Source organism: Canis lupus, chromosome 12 (assembly GCF_048164855.1).
Source record: "Canis lupus baileyi chromosome 12, mCanLup2.hap1, whole genome shotgun sequence".
NCBI lineage: Eukaryota > Metazoa > Chordata > Mammalia > Carnivora > Canidae > Canis > Canis lupus.
Window position 1 is genome coordinate 38,300,593 of NC_132849.1, and position 23,399 is coordinate 38,323,991.

The following is a 23,399-nucleotide window of genomic DNA, read 5'->3' on the forward strand; positions in this document are numbered from 1 at the left end:
CGTAAAAGAATTGTCTTTTAAAAGTTTCTCTTTTGACATAAATTAAGTTCTCGGAATAGGATATTTCAACCCACCAGTGAATAAAGTTCTTAGATTTTGTGTAGAGTGTGTCTGTTGATTTTACATCCATTCGTAACCTTAACTTCTAGTAAATAATAACTTACTGGAGTAGGGAATGTGGGGATTTCTTGGAGAAACAGGAGAATAAAATTCTTACGGAATTTTTGATACATGAAATTTTAAAATGCCATTACTTAAACAGATTGAGAAAGTTTCCTCTCTAAACCAGGATCTAAAACAATGTCAACATTCTCTGTGAAAATTATCAGAGATATGCCATTATCATTTTCATTTCTTGCTCTCAATCCAAACTGAGCTAGTGTCCAACTATGCTGGGCATAGAAAAGTTAAATTCTTGCTAAGGGAAAGCATTTTAAATAATTTCTGTATACACTTACCTATTTTCCCACTGCCCAAATCACTTATATTCTTACACTTAGATTTTTTTAGGTTGTGCCCATTCTACCTTTCTGGTAGGTAAAATATTAAAGTATATTTACCTGTATTATATACTTTTGAAAATAGGTTTTAAATGCATGAATATCATTTGACTATCTTTTAAGTATTTTGAATGGTATTTGATTTTTTTTTTTAATTTTTTGATAGGGCCATTGGGTTTACTTAAAAAATACATCACAGGGTTATCAAATGTTATATATAAGAAGACTTTTTTTCCCCTGCTAGTCTTGTTTCTCTCATTCCTCACTAACAATTATAATATTAGAAGTGCTCTTTCTGTTCAGTGTTCCATTTCCACATTTGGCTATGTTAATGTTTCCCCACAGTTCAAACCACTGATAGAAACAAGTATGCATGTCAGTGTTTGAACTGACTTTTTTACCTTGGGTACTTCTACTCACCCGTGGAAGTGTGTTGGTAAAGATGTTGCATAAACAGAACCATTGGCATGAGAACCTCCCCAATATATCATTTACTTCCCACTAAATGTAAATGAAGCTTGGGGTGGAACTAAAAACATTTTTTTAACATGTTCCCTGGGGATTTCAGGGAAAACCTTGAAAAAAATACAAAGGTCAATTAGAAAGTCCTGCCTTAGAAAATGTCCAGGGGAGACCCTGAAACATAATTAGAGCATAAAATAGTAAAAAATGAAAATTATGCCAGCGACCTAGGATAGCAGATTTAGTATTGCTCATATGAGATGGAAATTGACAGAAGTTGGAAAGGTGAGTAGAGGCCAATTAATAGAGGCTCTGTATATCTTCTTAACCTGGATCCTGTTTATGTCCCTTAGTATACTAGAGCAGGCAACATGGTCAGATTTGGATTCTATATAAATCACTGGCTAGAGTAGAGAATAGATTTAAGGAGGGGCAAGTAAGAATCAGAAGCATAGAGCTTACACTAGTGTATATAATAATAGGGATGGGCGGATTATTTCAATCTGAAACTTCGGAAAATGTCTGGAGGCAGATCAGCATCCAGTGATTTTGCATTGGCATAGAATATTGATACTATATTAAGTCAGCCAAGAAAGCATTAGACCAAGGATAGAATCTTGGGGAATCACTTAAGGCTGATGCAGCATGGTCACAGAAGCAAGAGGAAAATGAGCAGTGTGGGAATCTAGGTTTAGTAGTAAGGGCATTAGTCTATTTCTCTTTATCAAGAGCATTGTGTTAACCCAGTTTCACATATAGAATGAAGCCCAGGATGGTTGAGTAGACTGTCCATATCCATGTAGCTAGTAAGTAGGGAGCTGAAATCAAACCTAGGTCATCTGGCTCCAGAGCTCAGTAACCAACAGTTCCAATTCCAGATGCTACAGAGATTCAGAGAACCAGAGCTTAAAATATCCATTACATGTTATGACCTTTACAGTAGAACTTTCAGAGTAAATAACTGAAGCCAGCTTACTGCAGTTTAAGAAAGACATGAAAGCAAGTTTAGACTTTCTAGAAGCTTCACAGAAGAGAAGGACAGAGTAAAATAATAATGTAAAACTTAATGGGGTGAAGTGTTATACTCAGAGGTTATAAAAAGTCAAGGAAATTTTCAACAATATATAAATGAATACAAGAAATCAAGAGGGCCAACTGCAGAATTCTCTAGGAATTCAAAGCAAACTGACTGTATCTTAATGCCATCTTTTTTGAATGAGGCATTTACAAGATGGCTGAGATAAATCAGGTTTTCTTGGGGAAAGGTGTGAAAAGTACAATTTCTTAGAACAGAGAGGCTTACTCCCAGTTACACATGGATTTCAGCACTTAACCACAGCCTCAGCCAGCACTGGAATCCTTTCTCTCTCAATGGAGACCAGTTGTGGGATATAGAAGACCAATCAGAAGTCAACCACATTCAGTGAAACTATAGAAATTTGTTCATTCTAACTATAATCTTCAATTACCAGAAATCAGTGAAAAATATTCTCATGAAACAAGTGGTAAGTAAATCCCAACCTAAAGGGATGAGGGAGGACTATTTGGTAATCTTACAATGATGATGAAATACAATAGTTTTAAATCTTGTAGTGCTGCTCACTACCTTCTTAGCCCTGCTATGTAAGTGCTTACCATGGAAAAACAAAAGTAATAGAAAGCATGTATCCCCTAAAGTCACTTATCTGTAACAAACTAGGACAATGAAATGTGTACCCGTATTAAATTAAAAAGCAATGTATAGATACAACAAATAACTTGCCTAACAATCCATTTAGAGCACCAAGAGACAGGTGATCTGGATCCAGATCAGAACTCTAGCACACGAGCCATTATCTCCCAATCTGTAAAATGAGGACAGTAATTCCCACCGTCTTAGAATAGCTGTGCAGATTGATCATCTGTATAAAATGCCCTCCGTGGTGTATGGTACATAATATGCACTCAGTGTTTTGTTACTATCAAAACTATCATAATTACTATGCAGGAACACCTGAAACAGAAACTTAGGGAGAATCTCTTCCCTTCCTGCTTCAAGTTTGTAATAAATGTTGCAAAGCAGTTCACAGCATTCAGTTCTCCTTATTATAACTTCAAAACAGCCTAAAATATCTTGATATCCCACATACAGAACCTATGATGGACAATCTTCAATGCATCCTTCTTGATTCTAGTTTTTGTCTAATAGAACTTTTCCAGTGCATTTGGGTGTGTGTGTGTGTGTGTGTGTGTGTGTAACAGCAGCTTTGCAACAGCATCATTAAAGACAACAAAGGAAAGATGTGAAGATTAGGAGATTTGTTTCTTTTAGATCACTGTCAAATAGTCCCTCTGGTTGGGCTCTTTTTTAAAAACAAAAGCAAGTAAAATAAGAATGTAGGATGATGCTTCCAATATAGCATAGAGTTTTCCAAAATTGAATTATCAAAAATATGCAGTCATTGCAAGGGGGTATGCTGCTTGAATGGATTGCTCTAAGCAAGGCAATAAATTCCCAATCCTTGTCTTCCAAAAATACTCTTTTCCAAAACTAGCTGAGAAAATCACTTTTCCCACTTTGCCAAAAAACAGACAAGCAAACACAAAACGTCCACAATACATCTCTGACATCTTCCTCTTGTGAATTATGCCAGGTGTAAAACCCTCTGGATACCAAACAGAGAGACCGTAAAAAAATACTGGTTGAAGGAAGCCTCCTTTAATATCTATACAAAGCATTCTAGCCCTTTAAATCTTTTACATTTATTTCCCTTAAGGATCAAATTGGCCTGTCTAGGGATATTCTGAATTCAGGGCAACCAAAACAGTATTGGTTAATTATATGGATTTTTAAAAATATAACCGGACCATTTTATAAAAACCAAATCTATTAAGATACATTGGATAAAACTTAAAGAAAAAAATGTTAAATGATTTCTTTCAGACTGAAAGATAAGATAGAACCTATTTTCTCAAATCATGTCATGAGCTCTTTATTCCCATCACAGTCAATGCTAATTTCATTTTACAGCAAACAGTAGACATTTATGATAAAACATTTTGAATATAAACTTAAAAATGTGCAGGTGAGCAGAAAGGCTTAAGGACCACTAACAGATAAATGTCTTCATATATGTATGAGGACTACTTCATTAATAATTCATTTTCCTAGACCAGGAATAGATGTCTGTATATTGTAACATTAGTCAAGCCTCTTCTTGAGAATATAATCTCTACTATCATTTCATTCCAATCTTCTGAGGTTGTCTTAGCTATAGAAACAGTAAGAGTGATGGCATGTGGTACTGGAAAGAATGCTAAATTTGGGATTTTTCAAAAATGGTTTCTATTTTTTGAATAGCTGACACATGGCTCAATCAAAATGTAGAAAGAAGTTAATCAGTGAAGGCTCTTCAGTTTTGTCCCTGTGCCACACAGTCCTCCCCACCCCAAAACCTTAACAGACATCTCATTTGTTAGGAGTGTGTACGTATGTGTTCCTCTTTCAGACATTTTTTAAACATATAAAGAGAATAAATATATTCATTTTTGCCTTCCACTTGTACACAAATGATGGTATGCATTACATCCATACATAGTGTTTTTCACCTTGATTTTTACTTACAATTCATTTTGGAGAACTTTCCGTATCAGTTCATGAAGAGTGTTTGTTTTTTTTAATATCCAAAAGGTATTACATTGTATGGTTGTAACCATTTATTTATTTAACCAGGGCTTTATTAACGGATACTGGATTATTTCCAGTTGTTTCCTATCCTGAACGATAATACTGTTGTGAAAAACCAAGTTCACTTTTTACTTCTCTTGTGTCCAAATATATCTTGAGAGGCCACAAGCAACAGCCTGGATTCTAGACACATATGGCTGGGGTTTGAACCCTCCCTTCACCATTTACTGTGTCCTTGGGCCTGTTAAGTTCTCTGTACAAGTTTCTCATTGGTAAGAACTCAGGTTACTGCAGAGATTAGTGAATGGCTCTATATGGAAAGTTCGTAGAAGGATGCCTGGCATACAGTAAATGCTGGATTAGCTGTAGCTATGACTGCTACTGTTACTATCATCATCGTCTTTAGGACACATTCCCAGACACAGAATTACTAGGTCAAAAAGGAAATACACGTCAGATTTTGACAGATGTTACCAAAGTGATTTTTTTTTTACCAAAGTGATCTTCATTAAGGTTCTACAAATTTACATTCCCAACAGTGATGTGTGAATTGAATGTCTACTTCCTCACATGCATGCCAAGAAAGTATTTAAACTTTTTGAGTCTGATGAATGAACTGTTACTACGGTGTAGTTTTAAGTTATATTTCTTTTTAGTGAGGAAGGTATTCTGTTCTCTGGATTTCTTTTGGTGTAAATTATCTGTTCAATTCCTTTGTCCATTTTATTTGAAACCTGGAACTTGAATTCGTCTGAATGAATTTGTAGCTCTGTGTACTGTGTCATACTTAGGCTTTCCCTATATAAGAGTTCAAAATATTTTATCTCATAGCTTATAATATGGTTTGATTTTTTTGTCCATTTAAATCATTCATTTGGAAATTATCATGGTGTAAGTTTTGAGCTATAAATCAATGGCTGCTACCCAGTTGTCTCAAATTATTTTACTGAATAATATCTATTTTCTGAAGTGATATGAGATGCCCAGTTCATCATATACTTAATTACCATATTGCCTCTTCTATTTCTGGAGTTGCTATTCTACATCTCTCAATTCGTACCCTTGTAATATTGTTTTACTTTATATTTCAGTATCTGATGGAGCTAATTTGTACTTACTCATTAGTCTTTTTCAGATATTGCCTAGTTGTTCATGTTTGGTTTAAAATGAACTTTAAAATTGATTTGATAATGTAAAAAAATGTTTTCCTCTTAGCATTTTTTTATGGATTGCAATAAGAAATTCAAAGGCTCACTGGAAGACCACTGAAATCTTCATGATGTTTTCTTCTTATCCAAAAATTTAGTGTCTTCTCATTCATTTCAATCTTATTTTGTGTCTCTCAGGAGCATTTTAAAGTTGAATTCTCTTGTTCCCTTTTTTTTATTATTAAAGATTTTATTTAGAGATGGGGTGAGTACACAGGGGAAGGGAGGGGCAGAGAGAGAGAGGAAAAGAGAGAATCTCAAGAAGATCCCAAATAGACTCTACACTGAGTGAGAGCCTGACTTGAGGCTCAGTCCCAGGACTCTGAGATCATGACCTGAGCCAAAATCAACAGTCAGATGCTTAACCAAGTGAGCCACCCAAGCACCCCTGCTTGTCTCTTATTCAGTTTATTCCTTGAAATCTTAACTTCTTTCTGTCACTCTTAGATGAGGTCTTTTCTTTTGTCTTTATATTGCAGTATTTATGAAAACTATTTGTCTTTAATAACCAACTACCTTATTGACTTTTCTATTTGTAATAAGTTTTCAGTTGATTCTCTTGGGATTCCAAAAATAGAGTCATATCATAGTAATTATTTTACCTACTTTTAAATATTGATACCCTTGCAGTGGCTGGGTGGCTCAGTGGGTTAAGCATCTACTTTCGGCTCAAGTCTTGATCCCAGCCACTTGTCAGGCTCCCTGCTCAGTAGGGAGCCTGCTTCTCCCTCTCCCTCTGCCTTTCCACCTGCTTGTACTCTCTCACTCTCTCTCTGTCAACTAAATAAATAAAATCTTTTTTAAAAAAGGCAAGTTTATTAAAAAGTAATAATAAAAAAAATATTGATACTCCTATCTTCTTTTATCTATTTGTTTTACATAATACTTCTCAAGGCAATGTTAGATAATAGTGAGGATAGGCCTTCTTCTTATCTTAGATAAGATTTTAGCATAAATGCTTGCAGTGTTTCCTCATTAGGAATCATGCTGGTTTGGGGGTTGAGACAGATGAATTTTAATCACATTCAGAAATTTGCATCTATTTTTATCTTTAATACTATTTGCATCAAAATGTGTGTTGAATTTTGTCAAATGTTTATTTAGCATGTATTAAGATGATCATATATTTTCATTCTTTAGATTTATTAACAGAATCACATATTCATAAATAAATGAATATGAGCCTTCTTTAAAACTCTAATATGAACCTTCATATGAAATTATTTTAGTTTTCTTATTTGGGGCAATTCTTACTGAGTTTGGTACTAGTACTATATTTCCTTTATTTAAAGGAGTTTAGAAATTTTTTTCTTCTGTTCTAGAACAATGTAAGTTATACTGAAACTGTCTATACTTTAAAAGTCTGATAAAATTTTCTAGTAGAACCATCTGATAACTTTGAACAGTAACTTCAACAATGCCGCTTTCTCATTGTCAGTTTTTGCAGATTATATTTTCCTAGAAAATTATCCATTTTAACTAGGTTTTTTCTTCTTTTTTTAGTCTAGATTTGCAAAGTAGCCATTTACTTTACACCTTTTTTTGTCTATTCATGCATTTAAGACTTTAACTTTCCCTCTGAATACTGCCTATGCTGAATCAAATAGGTAGTATGTACAATGTTTTTGTGATGTGTTATACATTCAACATGTTCAATTTCCTCTCTGAGTCAAGAATTGTTGGAATGATTTAAAGAGGTGGGCTTTGTTTACTTCTGTTTTGATTTTTGGATTTTAGAGACTCAATATTTTTGGTTTTGCCATTAAGTTCAAATTTTATAGTATTATGATACAGTTTTATCTGTATTTCCAAATTTTTGAAATTTACTGATATTTTTTTCCTTGTGACCTAACATATGGTCAATTTTTGTGAATGTTTCTGAAGAAGAAAGAGCAGGAAATAGATCTGTGTTTTCCAACTACAACCTTAGTATGTTAATGTATCAATTTTCAACATCATGACTTAAAGTACAGACTCTGAAGTCAGACTGTTAGGATCCAAGTCCCAGATTCACTATTGGGATCTTATGCAAATTACTTAATTTCTATGTTTCTTAATTTTCTCATCTGTAAAATGGCTGTAATGGGAACATCTACCTCTTGGGATAGCTGTTAGGCTAATATGTGCAAAGCATTTATTTCATTGTCTGGAATGAAATCACTATAAGTGTATTAGCTGTTACAATTATTTAGATTTACCTTGTTAATTATCTAGTTCATCTAGAGCATCACTGTCCAAATGAAATCTAACACAAATCATGTATGCTATTTATTTTTAAGATTTTAAGTTATCTCTACACCCAATGTGGAGCTCAAACGTACAACCCTGAGACCAAGAATCAAATGTTCTGCTGACTGAGCCAGCCAGGTGCCCTCATGTATGCACTTTTAAATCTTATGGTAGCCATGGTAAGAAAGTGGAAAAGGTAAAATTATTTTTAATGGTATATTTTATTCAACTCATTATATCAAAAATCTTATCACTGCAGCATGTAATCAATATTCAAAATTTCTTAAGTAACTTATTTTACCTTCTTTTTTGTGTACTGTCTTTGAAGTCTGGCATGTTTTATACCTATACCACATTTTAATTTAGACTAGCTACATTTCAAGTGCTTGACAGCCACACTGGGTAGTGCTTGGTGTTTTGGATACATAGGTCTAGAATTTATTTTTTGTGTACTCGGTACTTAGTATATCATAAGCTGAGAACATGAAAATAAATGTCATATATTATTAATATATTTCTGTGTTTTTCTTGCTGAATCTCCTATGCCTTTTGTTCTATAAATGTTTATGTTCTGTAATTTGATGAAAAAACAGTGGTAATTATTATATTTTCATTTTGAGCTTTTTTTTTTTTTTAGCATTAAAATGGGCCTATCTCTCTTTGTGCCTTTTGCCTTGAATTTAATTTTGTGCAATACTATATTTATGAGTAATGTTATCTTTGTTTTCATTTACCTGCAATATCTTTGCCTGCTTTTTTAACTTCTCAAGCATCTGACTCACTTATGACAATCTCTCATACACAGCCTATAACTGGATTTTTCTTTACTAGTCTGTAGTTCAGTTTAGCCCATTTACACAAATATGACAGGTATATTTGAACTCAGTTCTGATTATTTTAGGATTTATTTTCCATTTTTATGACTTTTATGTATTTATTTTTAAGTATTTTATTTATTTATTCATGAGAGACACACAGAGAGAGGCAGAGACAGAAGCAGGTTCCTTGAGGGAAACCTGATGCAGGACTTGATCCCAGGACCCCGGGTTCAACTCTGAACCAAAGGCAGAGGCTCAACCGCTGAGCCACCCAGGCATCCCCATTTTTATGACTTTTAAATGTTATAAACTCTCTTTGCTTTGGTTTTTGAATTCTGGTATTTAGAAAGATTTAGAGTTTTATTCCAATGTTTACCTTTATAACTATGTGAAGTTGCCTTCACCATATGTTTCTCCAGAATTACTAAGAAAAGTCATTGGAAACCTGGAAATAAGGCCAAAGATGGCTTCACAGCCTTTGGGTCTCATTCTAAAGTACTAACAGTGTAACTAAGAGCCATCTGACTTTCTAGAGCAGTGATTTTCAAATGCAGTATCCAACTAGTAGCATCAGCACCAACATTATCTAAGCACTTGTTAGAAATGCAAGTTCTCAGGCCCTACTCCAGACCAGTAAAATCAAACTGTGGATAGAGCCCAGCTATGTGTTTGAGCAAGACCTGCAGAAAATTCTGATACATGAGTAGTGTTTCTCAAACAAGAGCAATTTTGCCCCATAGGGAACACTTTTGACTGTCAGAATTTAAGGGAGAAGAGAATGTGCTACTGGCATCTAGTGGCATACTCTGCAATGTACAGGAGAGCCCTCACCTCTTCCCAGCAAAAAATTATCTGGAAACAAATGTCAGTCAAGCAGAGTTTGAGAAACTCTCTTCTAGGGGAATATAACTTTATTTGCTACACTACTTATTATGGATTAGGATCCAGACGTTAACTTATAGAAAACTTCAAAAGATGCAAATGATTTTTGTCTGGTAGAGATTCAACTTATTTCTGTGCAGTAGAGAAGATCATCTAAATCTTAGGGTTGAATTGCCCTGCAGGATATTGTGTTAGCTCTCTATTATTATGTGACAAAATGCAGTAAAACTTAGTAGCTTAAAACAACACTAAGCATTTATTGTTATGGTTTCTGTGGATTGGGAATTTACTAAGTGGCTTTGATATGCAGAGAAACAATTTTCAGATGCTCTGTAACACTGTGGCTTGTTTTCATGTGAGAGGTCTTCTGACATCTGTTTATCCTTTTTTTCCCCTCTACTATGCGCCTGGGTTTTTGTTTTGTCTTAATTGTTTTTAATTTTGAGGTTTTATCCAAAATTTGTGGGAAGTTAATTTAGGGAAGGAACCAGAATAATGTTCAGGCCAGGTGAAATTTGTCATGATCCTGGGTTTTGCATGTAAGTTCAATTAGCAAAAGCTAATTGGCAGAGATTGGCAACTGTGGGGTTTTTTTGTTGTTTGTTTTGTTTTGGTTTTTTTGTTTTTTTTTTAACCCCAAGACTGAAGCACTCTGCTATGGTAAAGACAGATGGTTTTCTTGCAAATATTCCCTGTGTGCTCTGCTTCTTCGGCTTCTCAGAACCAAACCAGGTCCAGGAAGCTCCTGCCACTGGCTGGTACATGCATTCCTTTTGTTGTGAACAAAGGATTGAGGATACACACTTCAGAATGTACCTGTGTGTTGAGAGGGATACTTATATGGCCTGATGTTTGTTTATAATCTCTTTACTACAGCAACCTCTCCCCAGGTCCTCCTGCAACCTCTGATCAATCCCTCTGTTGCTTTGGGCATCTTTCCTGTTGGCCTAGGATTTCAGATCTCTCCTGGTTGCTCTGCATATGGAACTTGTTTCTTGTTTTTATTCTGGTTGTTGTTTTTTAGTGATTTTCAGTAAGATTAGATAATTTCTTTTTCCCAACTTTTTAAACTACAAAACTTCAGAAAAGCATAAGAAATAGCACCATGAGGGGATCCCTGGGTGGCTCAGCAGTTTGGCGCCTGCCTTCAGCCCAGGGCGTGATCCTGGAACCTGCTTGGAGCCTGCTTCTCCCTCTGCCTGTGTCTCTGCCTCTCTCTCAGTCTGTGTCTCTCATGAATAAATAAAAACTTAAAAAAAAAAGAAAAGAAATAGCACCATGAATATCTATAGACCCTTTAATAAGTTAACATATACAGTATTCCCTATCAGCGGGGAACGTGTTCCAAAACCCCCAGTGGATGCCTGAAACCGCAGATAGTACTGAACATGTGTTTTCTCTTCTCCAAATGTACCTCTGATAAATTTTAATTTATAAATTAGGCACAGTAAGACATTAACAACAAATAATAAGAGAACATAAAATACTATAATGAAAGTTATATAAAAGTGGTCTCTCTTCTCTCAAAATATCTTATTGTGCTGTACTCACCCTTAGTCATCTTGTGAGGATGTGATGATAAACTGCCTGCGTGTTGAGACAAAATGAGGTGAGTGAAGCCCACAATACTGAATCTTGTGGCGTCTGACATACCATTAGGCTACTACTGATCTTTGACCTTCTGACAATGGGTCAGAAGAAGCGCCTGCTTCCAATGGCTTTGACTCCAGGTAACTGGAACTGTGGAAATCTGAACTACAGAGAAGGGGACTGCTATCCATATTTAAATTTCCCTAATTGCTGCCTCCAAAGTGTCTGCTTTATTTGTTGATCCAGAATCCCATCAAGGTATACAATATTGTATGTGGCTGTTGTGTTTCATTTGGTTAATGCATTTCATTTGATCCAGAACTACTCAGTCTCTTATTTATTTACTTACTTACTTACTTACTTACTTATTTATGAGAGTGAGCACAAGCAGGGGGAGCAGCAAATGGAGAGGGAGAAGCAGACTCCCCGCTGAGCATGGAGCCTGACGTGGGGCTCAATCCCAGGACCCTGAGATCATGACCTGAGCTAAAGACAGACGCTTAACCAGCTGAGCCACCCAGGTGCCCCAGCCCTTCTATTTTTTTTAATGACGTTTTATTTTTGAAGTGTTCAGGCCACCTGCCTTAGAGAATGTCCCCAAGCAATGTTTTCCTTATGCTGTTTTGCATAAACCACAAGTCACTTAGTTTCTGAATAGATATGAATTCCAAGTGCTTGTTTTTAACATTTTAAAAAGAAAATAAAGTAGATACTTTTGTTTGAGGTCTGAGTACACTCTAGACTTCAGCAAGTTTTGGATGCAACTTGGAGGAAATGATTTCCTGATGAGCCTTAAATCCCAAGTAGTTTCCTATCATTACCACCTTCGCTAGATGTAAAATATATTCTGGTTATCAAATGAATGGTGTACTTTTTATTTTAAAAATAATTGTTTTCCTCTTGTATGTCTCTATTAAACTAAATTCCTTCAAGAGTCAACCTCTTAAACCTAAGCTAGATGTTGACCTATATTTCTCTTAACTCATTTGCATTTTACCCATTTGGTTTCTTAGTCTTGCCTACCTCTATTCAAACAGAGAGAGAATAGCCAATGTTAGGAAACTGACCAGAATTAACCCTACACACACATAATGCCAGAAATAAGAAAAACCCCTTAAATATTTTTCATTTATATTTCTCATTTAAATAATTGTTTTTGATACAGAAGTTAGTTAAATGTTGGATATAGAGCTTCCAAAGTACACAGCCGTGTAGACATAGAGTCTGGGATCCTGTAGACAATTTTAGAAAAGAACCCTGCTTAACTGCAAAGTATTATTGACTGACTTACTATGTCTTTCCAAAGTACTTTTACATATATGATTCGACTTGATCCTTACAAGAGCTCTGTGAGGTAGTTGAGGAAGGGGTGAAATCTCTCGTTTTGAAATGAGGAAACTGAGGTTCAAACAGAGTACATGACTTGCCCAGGGTCTCATAACTACAACTGGCAGAGATGGGATTTAAATCTGATTGCGGATTACATGCCAGAGCCATATGGCCATATGTTCTTTGAATTTATGTCCTCAAAAATCAATATGTTTATTTTAGGTATGCTAAGGTTTCTATCATCAAGAACAGTTTGGTGCTCCCTTCTGTAGGAGTCCTGCCTTCGTTGTGAAACAGCAAGCCCTTTGGACCTTTGGAGGGACTCTGTTACCATGGATATTTGGGAACGTTATTGCTTCAGGAGGCTGCCACTAATACCAATTAGGGCCACCCTCTAGCTAGGCAAATATAAAGATCAATCCAATCAGTACATCCTTCAAGGAAGACTCAGTTGCAGCGCCTAAACTATTCTCTCCTGGGACTTGATAATAGTCACTGTTAAGAGTCTGATTTTGCTTTTGCCTTTCACCAAAAAGGTGGTGGTGACCATTAAACCTACAAAAGGGAGGCCTGGAGGGACCAAACATAACAGTTCTTTTTGCTTCACCATGGGTTTGCCTAATTTACTTATCTTACTGATAATGGGAAACTGACAGATTAGAACCATCAGAGTTACCACTTGTTGTGAGTAAATAATATAATCAAAATTATAAAGCAGCTTCATTATGGACACAGAGTCCTCTTCAAGAAAATTGTAATACTAGTGTGTGTGTGCATGTGTGTGTATGTATACCCATATACACACATATACATGTTTTGTTTTCTTTGTTTGTATTTATTTGTTTTTTATTTGAGGTACATTTCTTATCTTCATCATAGGAAGGCTGACAATATAAAATTCTTAGATATGAAAACTCAAAAATAACCCAAACTAAGTGATGAGTGAAATAATTGCTTTGAGAGGAAAAAGAACAATCCAAATTTTCTTCTTGAATTTTCTTAAAATTAAAAAAACACACATGTTTAAGGTACTTAAAAGGTCATTTTCTATTTTTAATTTTGTTAACACATATTTCATTGCATTTGGGAAGAGGAATAGATACTATATATACATAAAGCCAACACTTGGGGATGGCTGCTTGCTTTCTGAGGTTCTTTGCAAATGGTGAGCAAGTTCTCTTATTACATAGCTTGTTCAAAGCACCCTCAACTAATAACTTCATTTAATTCGCAATATTTCTGCAAATCAATTTCTCAATCTGTTTGGCACAATGAAGTCTGTCCTAGCAAATCTGGAATTGTACTTTAAGGAACCATCTCTCCTTAAAGGGTAGAGATTAAATATTGCTTGTCTTTGTGCATTTTAGCACAGGACCTGCCTAAAGCAGGTGGTCAAGTGTTTGCTGAGTAGAACTGTCCTTAATTTTATCTAATGGAAAAAGAGAAGAAAGGCATTTATTTACTGAAGTGACTGCCCCAAATATAAATAAATTCAATCTTGTATGGTTTATACATTTAAACTTCCAATGAAGACCAGTGCACTTCTGTGGGGCCATAATTTCACACTGGCCACATGGCAGCAGGTCACTCCCCTCGTCCACTGGCTCAATTCAATCTCTATTTGAACACCTTGAACTAAGTTCTCTCTCCTCTAATCATGTAAAAAACAGACCTACCTGTAGCTCTGTAGGTCAAAGGGAGACATTGAAAAATACTGATACCTTAAAAGCTAAATAAAATATTAATCAAAGGTTTCTGAGGATTTGATTTCTATGACTACTCTTTAATTATGGATGGCAATATCTTCGGAAGAGGACAAAAGTTCTCTTTTATAATCAAAACTTTTCTTTTTTTAACAAACAAAGTTCTTAAAACTGTTTTGAATTTTTAAAGATTGCTGGTTGTTTTTCATTTCACTAAGTGGTTTGCTTGTTGGTTTGCTTCTCTCCTAAATTTTATCCGCCCAAACTTTAATTGATTTTGTAATCACTATCCACATTTCTTACTGGCAGTCTTAACAGGAGTCTTAAGAAAAATGGCTAAACATAGTCAGCTGAGACAAGTATACTTAATTTTCCCCCACAGCAATTATAAATATCAGGAGATTTTCATGGCTGTGTCATAGCTTCCTTAGGATGCAGAATTGGTAAGACTTATATGAACATAAATGTATGACCTGTTACACATTGTGACAGCGACTGTAGGGTAAGAACAATGTAAACATCTCTTTACGTTAGAAGAACCACCTCATTCCAGGATCTGAAGAGCTTTCTTTGTCCCCTCAAGAAAATAAGTCCTGGTCCCATCCAAAAAGCACACAAAAAAAGACCTCTAAATTGACTCCTCCCCCACCAAAAGTTTATAAAAATACTGAAATAATATTCTCACAAAAAAGTAGAGTTCAGAGAATGAGTATCAAGTACATGCAGAAAAGCTTTCACTTCACTCATATATAAATGGCTCTAGAGAAAGATACAGGAGAAATCTACTAGCTACATCACCCAGTCTTGGTAGCACCTGACTAGGGCCTGGGAAGGAGGAAATAAATAGTTCATAGGGTAAATCCTCTGTCCCATAGTCCAATCAGGGAGACCCCATGGTGTCACCAAGCAGTAAAAGTCCCAGATATCTTTTCAGATAACTTCCTGAGTTGGAGTGTTCTTCAGAGTTTCTCATCTTGCTCCTTCCAAATGCTGACATCATTGCCTCCAGTGTCCTCAGCCTGAAGTCAGCCATCCTGCAACATGAATCAGAACCTGTTGTATGGCTGGGTCACACTTAATAAAACAAGAATATTCTTAGAAAGCAGTTTATCAGTTACATTTGAGGGAACATCTGAAATGATCACTTTGATCAAATGATCAAGCACTTTGTACTCTTAAGATTTAGAGGGAATTAAAAGATCATGTATTCTACACAGCACATGAAATCTTAAATCTTATTCAACAAGTTTGCTTACATTAATGTTTCCTAAGAGGGGCTCCACAAAACACTGGTCTATGAAATATTTCTTGTTGAGGTTTCTCTCTTAGAAAAACACAATGTAAACTTGGGTAAGAGCACTGAGAAAATTTGTATGAGAGAAAAGATACATATCTATATAGGTATATGTAGAGATATGCAGAGAGAGCTATACATAAACATATCAAAACTTACAATAAACTGCATAAGACTTAAGATAATTTCTGGCCTCCTTATTAATTGTCTTCAATGAGGAAAAAACTAGAGGAATTTGGGTTAAAGGTCACTGGAGTTTTTCTCATCACAGGAAACCAAGGGGACTGTGTATTTAGGTCTCCCTAAAGAACGGAATGTGAAGGACTACCCATAAGAATAAAGAACACTGGCTTGATTCAATAGGTTCTCTGCCTAACCCAATAATTCTGTTTATGAGAACGACTCCATAGGGAGGCTATGGCTGCCCTCCATGGCATGGCTTGAAAGGTTAGGAATATGACACTGATTTCCCCAAATCTTTTTTCTTAATACACTACGGACTGTTGACTAATAAATTTATCTAAGTCTAACTTGAATCAATTTATATTTTCAGCTTATTCTAACAAATTCCACATGCTTCCAATCTGCTTTGGATGATGTGAATGTCATTTTTATGTGGAGCCAGGGCCTGGCTTATAGAACCTTCAGGCTCCTATGTCTCTGATTCTCACCACCCCTGCTTCTCCATGATGCTGTCAAAAGACTTTTTTTTGCAGGTGTTGGGGGTGGTAAGGGCAAAAGTTTCCAACTCTTCTTCTCTATCTGCAAGTCTTTTGCTTCCACTGCCCATCACCCTCCCTCCCCTACCCTGATTCTAGCTTGGAAAACTAAACTGATACAGGTACTGGCCTATTGGATACACACAGTGAGTCATGGATCCCTGGGACATCATATCAGTCCACAGAAATGACAGCCTCACTAAGCTTTGGAATCCATCTGGTTCAATTTTATATATTAGGGAATTGAGGTGCAAAGAGAAGAAATCATTTGCCTGGGATCATATAACAAGCCAAGAGTAAGATGAAAAGTGGTATGTGTTAATGTGCAACCACTCAGCTCTCAAAACTAGTAGGCTAGGGGTACCTGGGTGGCTCAGTGGATTGGGCGTCTACTTTCAGTTTAGGTCATGATCGCAAGGTCTGGGGATCAAGCCGCATGTTGGACTCCCTGTTCAGTGAGAAGCCTGCTTCTCCCTCTCTCTCTCTTTCATTCTCTCTCAAATAAATAAATAAAATCTTAAAAAAAAAAAAAAAAGAAACCTACTAGGCTGTCTCCTGGACTCACTATAATGGTTGTCTCAGCCCCTTTTAGCCTCCTTCTTGTGATTTTACTTGTGCTTTGACCCAGAACTGACCTCACCATCCTGTCTGGTCTCACCCACGTCTGCTTCATCCTGGTCAGGCTCAAACTCGGTACCCCGGTCCACAACATCCACACCAGCCTGCACCCTGGGCTTCTCATTTTCCCACTTGGCAAAACCTTTGTCCTTTGCTGCTTTGTCATGGAACTTGGATTTCATTTTGGGGAAGGTATGCGACCCTGAGTCCCCCCAGCCAGCCTCTGACCATACAGGCTCGGTCTGAGTGGCCTGGCTGGTGGTAGCCCTCTGCAGCCTCACAGAGATCTTGCGAGAAGAGCCTGTAACCAGTGTGATGGCTCTGCTGTCCAGGTCTCGGTGTCCTGCAGCCACGCCTGGGAACTCGAACACCTCATCCTGCACTGGAAGAGGAGAGACTGTTGTGATTATTTGACATCTGATTGCTTTAGAGCAAACTGTCAAAGCTGGTGCAAATCACAGGAGTCTGATGAGCAAGGCCCTAGAAGGACAGACCAGAGGTGGACCCAAACTGCCTGCAGGTGAAATGCATAGATGTGAGACCTGAGAGCAGAGAGAAGCAGGTGGGAGTCAAGGGTATAGCCATAGCTACTCACCCTGAAGTAGGGTGTTTATAATGACTCTGACCAGGTTCAGATCCAGAACCCAATGAAAGGCCAATATGGAAAGATGAGCAGAAGGAAATTGAGGTAGAAAAGAAAGCAGAGGATCTTACCTGGGGGCAATGAGGGGCTTCCAGGCAGTGACCCATGACTACTGCCCAAGGAGGGAGCACGAGCAAATCTCCTACAGGCCAGAACCAGGAGGTCTTTGCACTGTTTGTGACAATTGGCTCCACAGTCTGAAAAATCACCAAGTATCACAAACGATTAGTGGCAACCATGTGCACCTGGTGCTGACTGGGCTGCCAGGGTGCCCCTGAGCTGTTGGCTGTGCCCTCCCCCTCCTCTGCTCCATGTTGACTCAGAGTCCAACTCAGGCCTGCAGAGTGTGTCTAGGGACCAGAGAAAGGCCAGTGGGACTTACTTGCCTCCCCGGGGTTCCTCTCACACTTGCTTAACTTCTTCCTCTACACAATTCATTGAGGCGCTGGGGAGCAAACCAGCAGGGCATAGACCTAGCAGGGAGTTGCCTTTGCCCCAAACTAAATGCCAATTCCATGGGACTGGGGTTGCCTCCCAGGCTCCACCAAGAGGCTCCTTGAGCCAGAATGAGGGAAAGAAACCCCAACTTCTAGTGTCTTCTAGGCCCAACAGCTGCCTCCGCTCATTTACAGTCAGGTATCCCTTTATTCAGTATCTGCCTGCATTTTATTATTCTTCTTCATTCCTCCAATTTTTTAAAAATATTTTTTTATTTATTCACGAGAGACACGGAGAGAGGCAGAGACAAAGGCAGAGGGAGAAGCAGGTTCCCTGCAGGGAGCCTGATGCAGGACTGGATCCCAGGACTCCAGGATCACGACCTGAGCCGAAGGCAGATGCTCAACCACCGAGCCACCAGGCATCCCCCTCTAAATCTTTTCTAGAACAAGGGATCTTATCTCCTGCTTCCTGTCTTTGCATAGAAACAGAAAACAAGATGGGCTTATGCCCAATAACATATTCTAGATTTGATTATGGCTTTGAAATGGCAGCAGACTCTGTAAAACTCCCATTAGAATGCTTTAGTTAAGAAAGTAGACTATAAATTGCTACTTAGAGTAGAAAACTTGGGCTGCTTTGCAAAAGAGAAACACAGTTATTTCCCATAGAGGGTTCTACATTTCTCTTAGAAATGAACAGATAGGATCATTTTAAAGAGCGTATTTCTCCCTATCAAAGAGGATCTTTCTAATTCTTTCCAATACTCGCTTTCCCCTCAAATGATCTTATTTCAAATACTCTTGTAATGACAGCATGGAAAGACTAAATTATAATGAAATGTTGTCTATTTTAATTAATTTTAACATTCTTTTGCCTTTAAGAGAAAATACTGTATATACACAGATGATCCAAGGGTTTAATTGATTTTCATCTTCATAAAAGTGTGTTTATATGTGTGTGTGTGTCTGTCTTTAGAGGATAAGGGTCAGAAACCAGAATAAACTATAGCTAGGCGGTAAGATATCTTTGCTGTATCTTTGCTGCTTGAAAGTACAAATCCAAGTTACACTCAGACAACTAATACCAAGAACTAAAGGGAAGGTTTTTGAGATGAAAAGGTGGCTCCTATTGAGCTTCAGGAAACTCTGTTCATACAACATGAGGACCAAATCCTAAAAGATAGCTAGGGAAAAAAGGCACCAAAAGGCAATAGTATTAATCTGAAAGCATTCTGTAATGAAAATGTTTTCTTTTGTAGTGATATCTTTCAAGAGCATTGTCAGATTCTTAAAACCATCAGTAAACTATCCAGTAATTTCTTTATTTAAACACCAATAATATATGGCGGGTGGGGAGATGGGGTCACTGGGTGATAGGCATTAAGGAGGGCACATGATGTAATGAGCACTGGTGTTATATGCAACTGATGAATCACTAAACTCTATCCCTGAAACTAATAAAAGAGTATATGCTAATTAATTGACTTTAAATAAAATTTAAAAATAAACATCAATAATATATAATGATCATATAGGCACTAGTGTCAAGAGTCCTAAGTGCCTATTAATATGCATGTATATTGCATTTATCAAGTTATATTTCTTTATTTGTTAATAAACTTCAATTAATTGGGGAACCATATGAACAAATTCATTGAAAGGGACAAAAATAAGTTTTAAGGAGAAACTTTAAATCTGTTTTTCATCCATCATCTGTGATTTAGTGGCAAAAGGAATAGCTAGCTGTATGTGAGAGCAGAAAGAAAGGCATATGTATTACAGGAATGAGTATGTGCTTATTCCCATGAAGGACAAAGTTCTTTTATATGGTATTTTAGTTAGGCCTTTTCCACTCCAAAATTCTCACCCTAACTGTGTGATGTTTCACAAGACATCCTAGTGAAGAGGCCACATGTCTGTGGGTTGATAAGGGTGGTTTGCTTGCTCTTGCAAGCAAGAATTGTGAAATTCTGATTGAGGCTATCCAGAACTGCAGGGATTTTTTTCCCTAGACACATTACCTTCTTCAGTTGCCAGTGGCCCAAAGACCTGAGTTCTCCAAGATGCCAAGAGTTTCTGTAGTTTTGTCAGACACACGGACATTTTAACATTTTACAACATAACATTTATTTACCTTTGCATTTGTATCCTTGCTTGATTATGCCCCAGAGCTGTAACAAAAGACAAAAGAATGTCAGAGAATCTGAATTAAAATCTGGAAAAAACAAAACAAGGCCAGAGAGAAGGAAGTCCTGGGAAGCATGATGGCTGGTAGAGCACAAACAGGATGTAACTGATCCTGACACCCTTCCTGTCAGATAGAAGAATGGTCTCCTAGCTCACTCCAGCTGGGGTGATAACAGTTGTGCTTCCCTTTTCTATCTGAAAGCCAAATGGGAGCCGGGATGGGAGACTGATATTGGTACATTTATTGGACCTTGGTATAATGCGTTCTCAGCAAAATTTACTGGGGAGACTGTCACTGTTCTTGGAAGCCCCCAGCTCCCTCTGCCTTCTTTTTAATCACTCCAGCTGCTCTTGGCGCCCCCTAACGAAATAAAGCAAACATGGTGCATATCCCACTAACGCGCTCGCGTGGTACTAGGCTCTTTTCTGAGTAGCATTTGTACCCTGAAAGAATACAGAGAAGGAAAAGATCTATTTGTTCACGTAGTCATTCTCTGATTGCTCAGTGTTTGGCCTGTGCCAGGGCTCAGGGAGATGCAGAAAGCTTTCAGATTGTGCCAACCCCAGAGGAAGTAGGATGTAGGAAGTGACAAGTGCCTCTGGAGAGATGTGAGGGCCTACAGTTTAAGGAGGGGTGTTTCCTTAGGGGGTTCAGGGGATCATCCTGGTGGTGGTGTGTTCTTCCCCATGCCTCCCACAGCATTGCTCATGGATCCCAGGGAAACAGAAACATAAATATTAATGAATTCAGTGGGCTTAGCTTTAAGCTGGAAAAACTCCATTTGTAACCTTTTAGTGGTTATGTTAGGTGACTGATACCTGGTTAATACAATGATTCTAAAAGAAACAGGACCGGTGGTATATGGGGGCTGATGGGAGTGTCATTTACCTCTATGATAGGGGAACAATGCCCTGAGAGTGGTCATTATGACCCTCTCTATAAGAAGAATAAATAAATAAATAAATGCCAGTAAATAAAATAAATGTCAATGTCAAGTGATTCGAGAGTGTCAGGAAGACCGATCCTTACCCTCTTTCTGACAAGGAAATTCCACCAGTGGTAAGTGATTCTTTTGAGTCTTAAAAGTTATCATGTCCTCCCAAGTACATTATTAAGTTGCAAATGTATGCTGGGAAGGTAGGATTATTAAGACAACTGATTGGAAGCAAGGCCTCAGTTACCTTGGATGACTGGAAGAGGATAAGGAACAGTCTATCCAGAAAGGGGAAGGGGCATCAGGGTAATCACATCATGCCAGAGCTACAGGGATCTTCAAGATAATCTAGTTTTCTTCTCTCCTATAACAAGTGAGTGGGATGACCCAGAAAATTAAATAATCTGCAAGGTCGCACATCTGGGAAACTTTGCAATGGTAAGAAATCCTTTGCTCACAGAGCCCTTGGTGACAGCAATAACAATAATAATGACAGCTAACATTTATTGAACTTTTGTTGTGTGAGAGGCACTGTTTTAAGCTTTTCTAGTTAATGTATGTTAACTCATTGCATGCTATGTATATTTAGACTGAACTATAAACAGGTGATGTCACTTGGCAAGGTCTGTCTCATTGCTAGTGAGTAAGAAAAGAAGAATGTGTCACAGGAGGGAAAGACAGGAAGCCACTGCTCCTGGGTGTTTTGTGTGTGACCAAAAGCAACTGATCTAGGACAAGAGAAGTTAAGATTTGAGAAGAAGCATTCTAATATCCAGATATGGCACATTATCAGCATAGCTGCAGGAACTGCTAGAAAAGATAGAGTGAAGCCTGAGTCCTATCAGGAGGGAAACTCAGGGCATTGCTTGTTAACGTTCCTTAATAATGAAGAGACAACACAAGACAGGAAGAGGCTCTGGGTCACTGTCACTGCCAGCCAAGGACAGGAGATAGTGACCTCATGTGGATGGGTGCATAAGACTTATTTCCCCAGGCTTTGATGTGAGACTTCAGGTTGCTTTAAGATTTGAAGGGACTACAATGTAAGGAGCACTGGGAGTGCATATGAGTCATGGGCCTGCTGCTAATGCTCCCTGTGATCTTACAGAAATCACTAATCTTCTCCAGACCTCAAAACAAGGGAATTAGCAAAATTCTTTCAGTTCGGGAATTCTGAGATAAATGGATTTCAAATACTGTTTGTTTTGCTTACCCCTAAAATGGAATTTATTTCAAAGGCAGGTGGTCCAGGCACCAAAAAATAGTTCCTTGCTTTCCCCTACAATTCCTTTCAATGACACATCTAAACTTATAAATCCCTCTGAAAACCAATGGACTTTAAAAAAAAAAAATGTGTGTGAATAAAGATCAAATCAAATCTCATCCATTGAAATTAAATATATTTTGAAGAATAAAAAGGGCTATTAAAACATTAAATGACTTAATTTCAATTAACCTCAAAAATATTAAGGAGCACTTAAGAGGAGAAGTATTTATTCTGAGCTACATGACGTGCAACACGTCTGATGTCATTTAAGTATCGCAACAACATGGCAGGATGTGTGCTTGAACACAAACTCCTGTCCTTGGGGCCCCCTAAAGCCAGTGCTTCAAGCTTGGGATGAGAAAAGTGTAATTTTTGCAGCAGTACATAATATCAGCTGTGAATTCAAAGGAGTCACCAGTGGACACAATGGCTGAATAAAGCTAACATAACTGAGCTCTGGCATTTGGACAAAGGAGCAGTAGCCATGCTGGCTGCTGGGCCATCCTCACCTACAGGATCACATTTTCATCTTCTACAATTTGGGTAACAACTAGAGTTTCAGGGCCCATGAGTCTTTGTTCAATATCAGGGCCAAAGCTGCTCTTAGTTGCAAAGAATTATCAAATGTGGGGAAACAAAGTGTAGGTAGCTGTGTAGGTAGAGCGCAGGATTTAGAGTCAGAACACCTGTGTTTGAGTCCCGGCTCTGGTGATTACTGACTGTATGATCCTGGAAACCTGACTTATCCTCTCTGGACCTCGCTGTCTTACTAGGCAGATGGGGAGAATAAAATGTCCACTTCATGAGTGAGTGATGAGGATTAATTACACTAACGTCTATGGAAGCACTTCATTACTGTCAAGTGCCAAGTAAATGTTATTTATTATTATAACCATCTTCCCTCCAAA

General features: G+C 37.6%; 1 protein-coding gene and 1 long non-coding RNA gene across 4 annotated transcripts in view; one reads left to right on the forward strand and one right to left on the reverse strand.

Annotated features, from left to right (window-relative positions):
- The first annotated feature begins 1,499 nt into the window (after positions 1 to 1,499).
- On the forward strand, positions 1,500 to 14,638 carry LOC140601532 (uncharacterized). The gene is made up of 2 exons (XR_012004547.1): positions 1,500 to 11,877; positions 12,908 to 14,638. It is a non-coding gene; the product is annotated as an uncharacterized lncRNA (long non-coding RNA).
- RASGRP3 (RAS guanyl releasing protein 3) overlaps positions 13,500 to 23,399 on the reverse strand; it is a 98,730-nt gene continuing 88,830 nt past the window's right edge. For all 3 annotated transcript variants that reach the window (XM_072770556.1, XM_072770557.1, XM_072770555.1), the window contains 4 exons: positions 20,237 to 20,273; positions 17,734 to 17,859; positions 17,037 to 17,401; positions 13,500 to 15,422 (listed from right to left, as the gene is read on the reverse strand). In XM_072770556.1, coding sequence (XP_072626657.1) covers positions 15,414 to 15,422; positions 17,037 to 17,401; positions 17,734 to 17,859; positions 20,237 to 20,273 — 537 coding nt within the window. In that variant the 3' untranslated portion in view covers positions 13,500 to 15,413. The remainder of the gene's footprint in view (positions 15,423 to 17,036; positions 17,402 to 17,733; positions 17,860 to 20,236; positions 20,274 to 23,399) is intronic.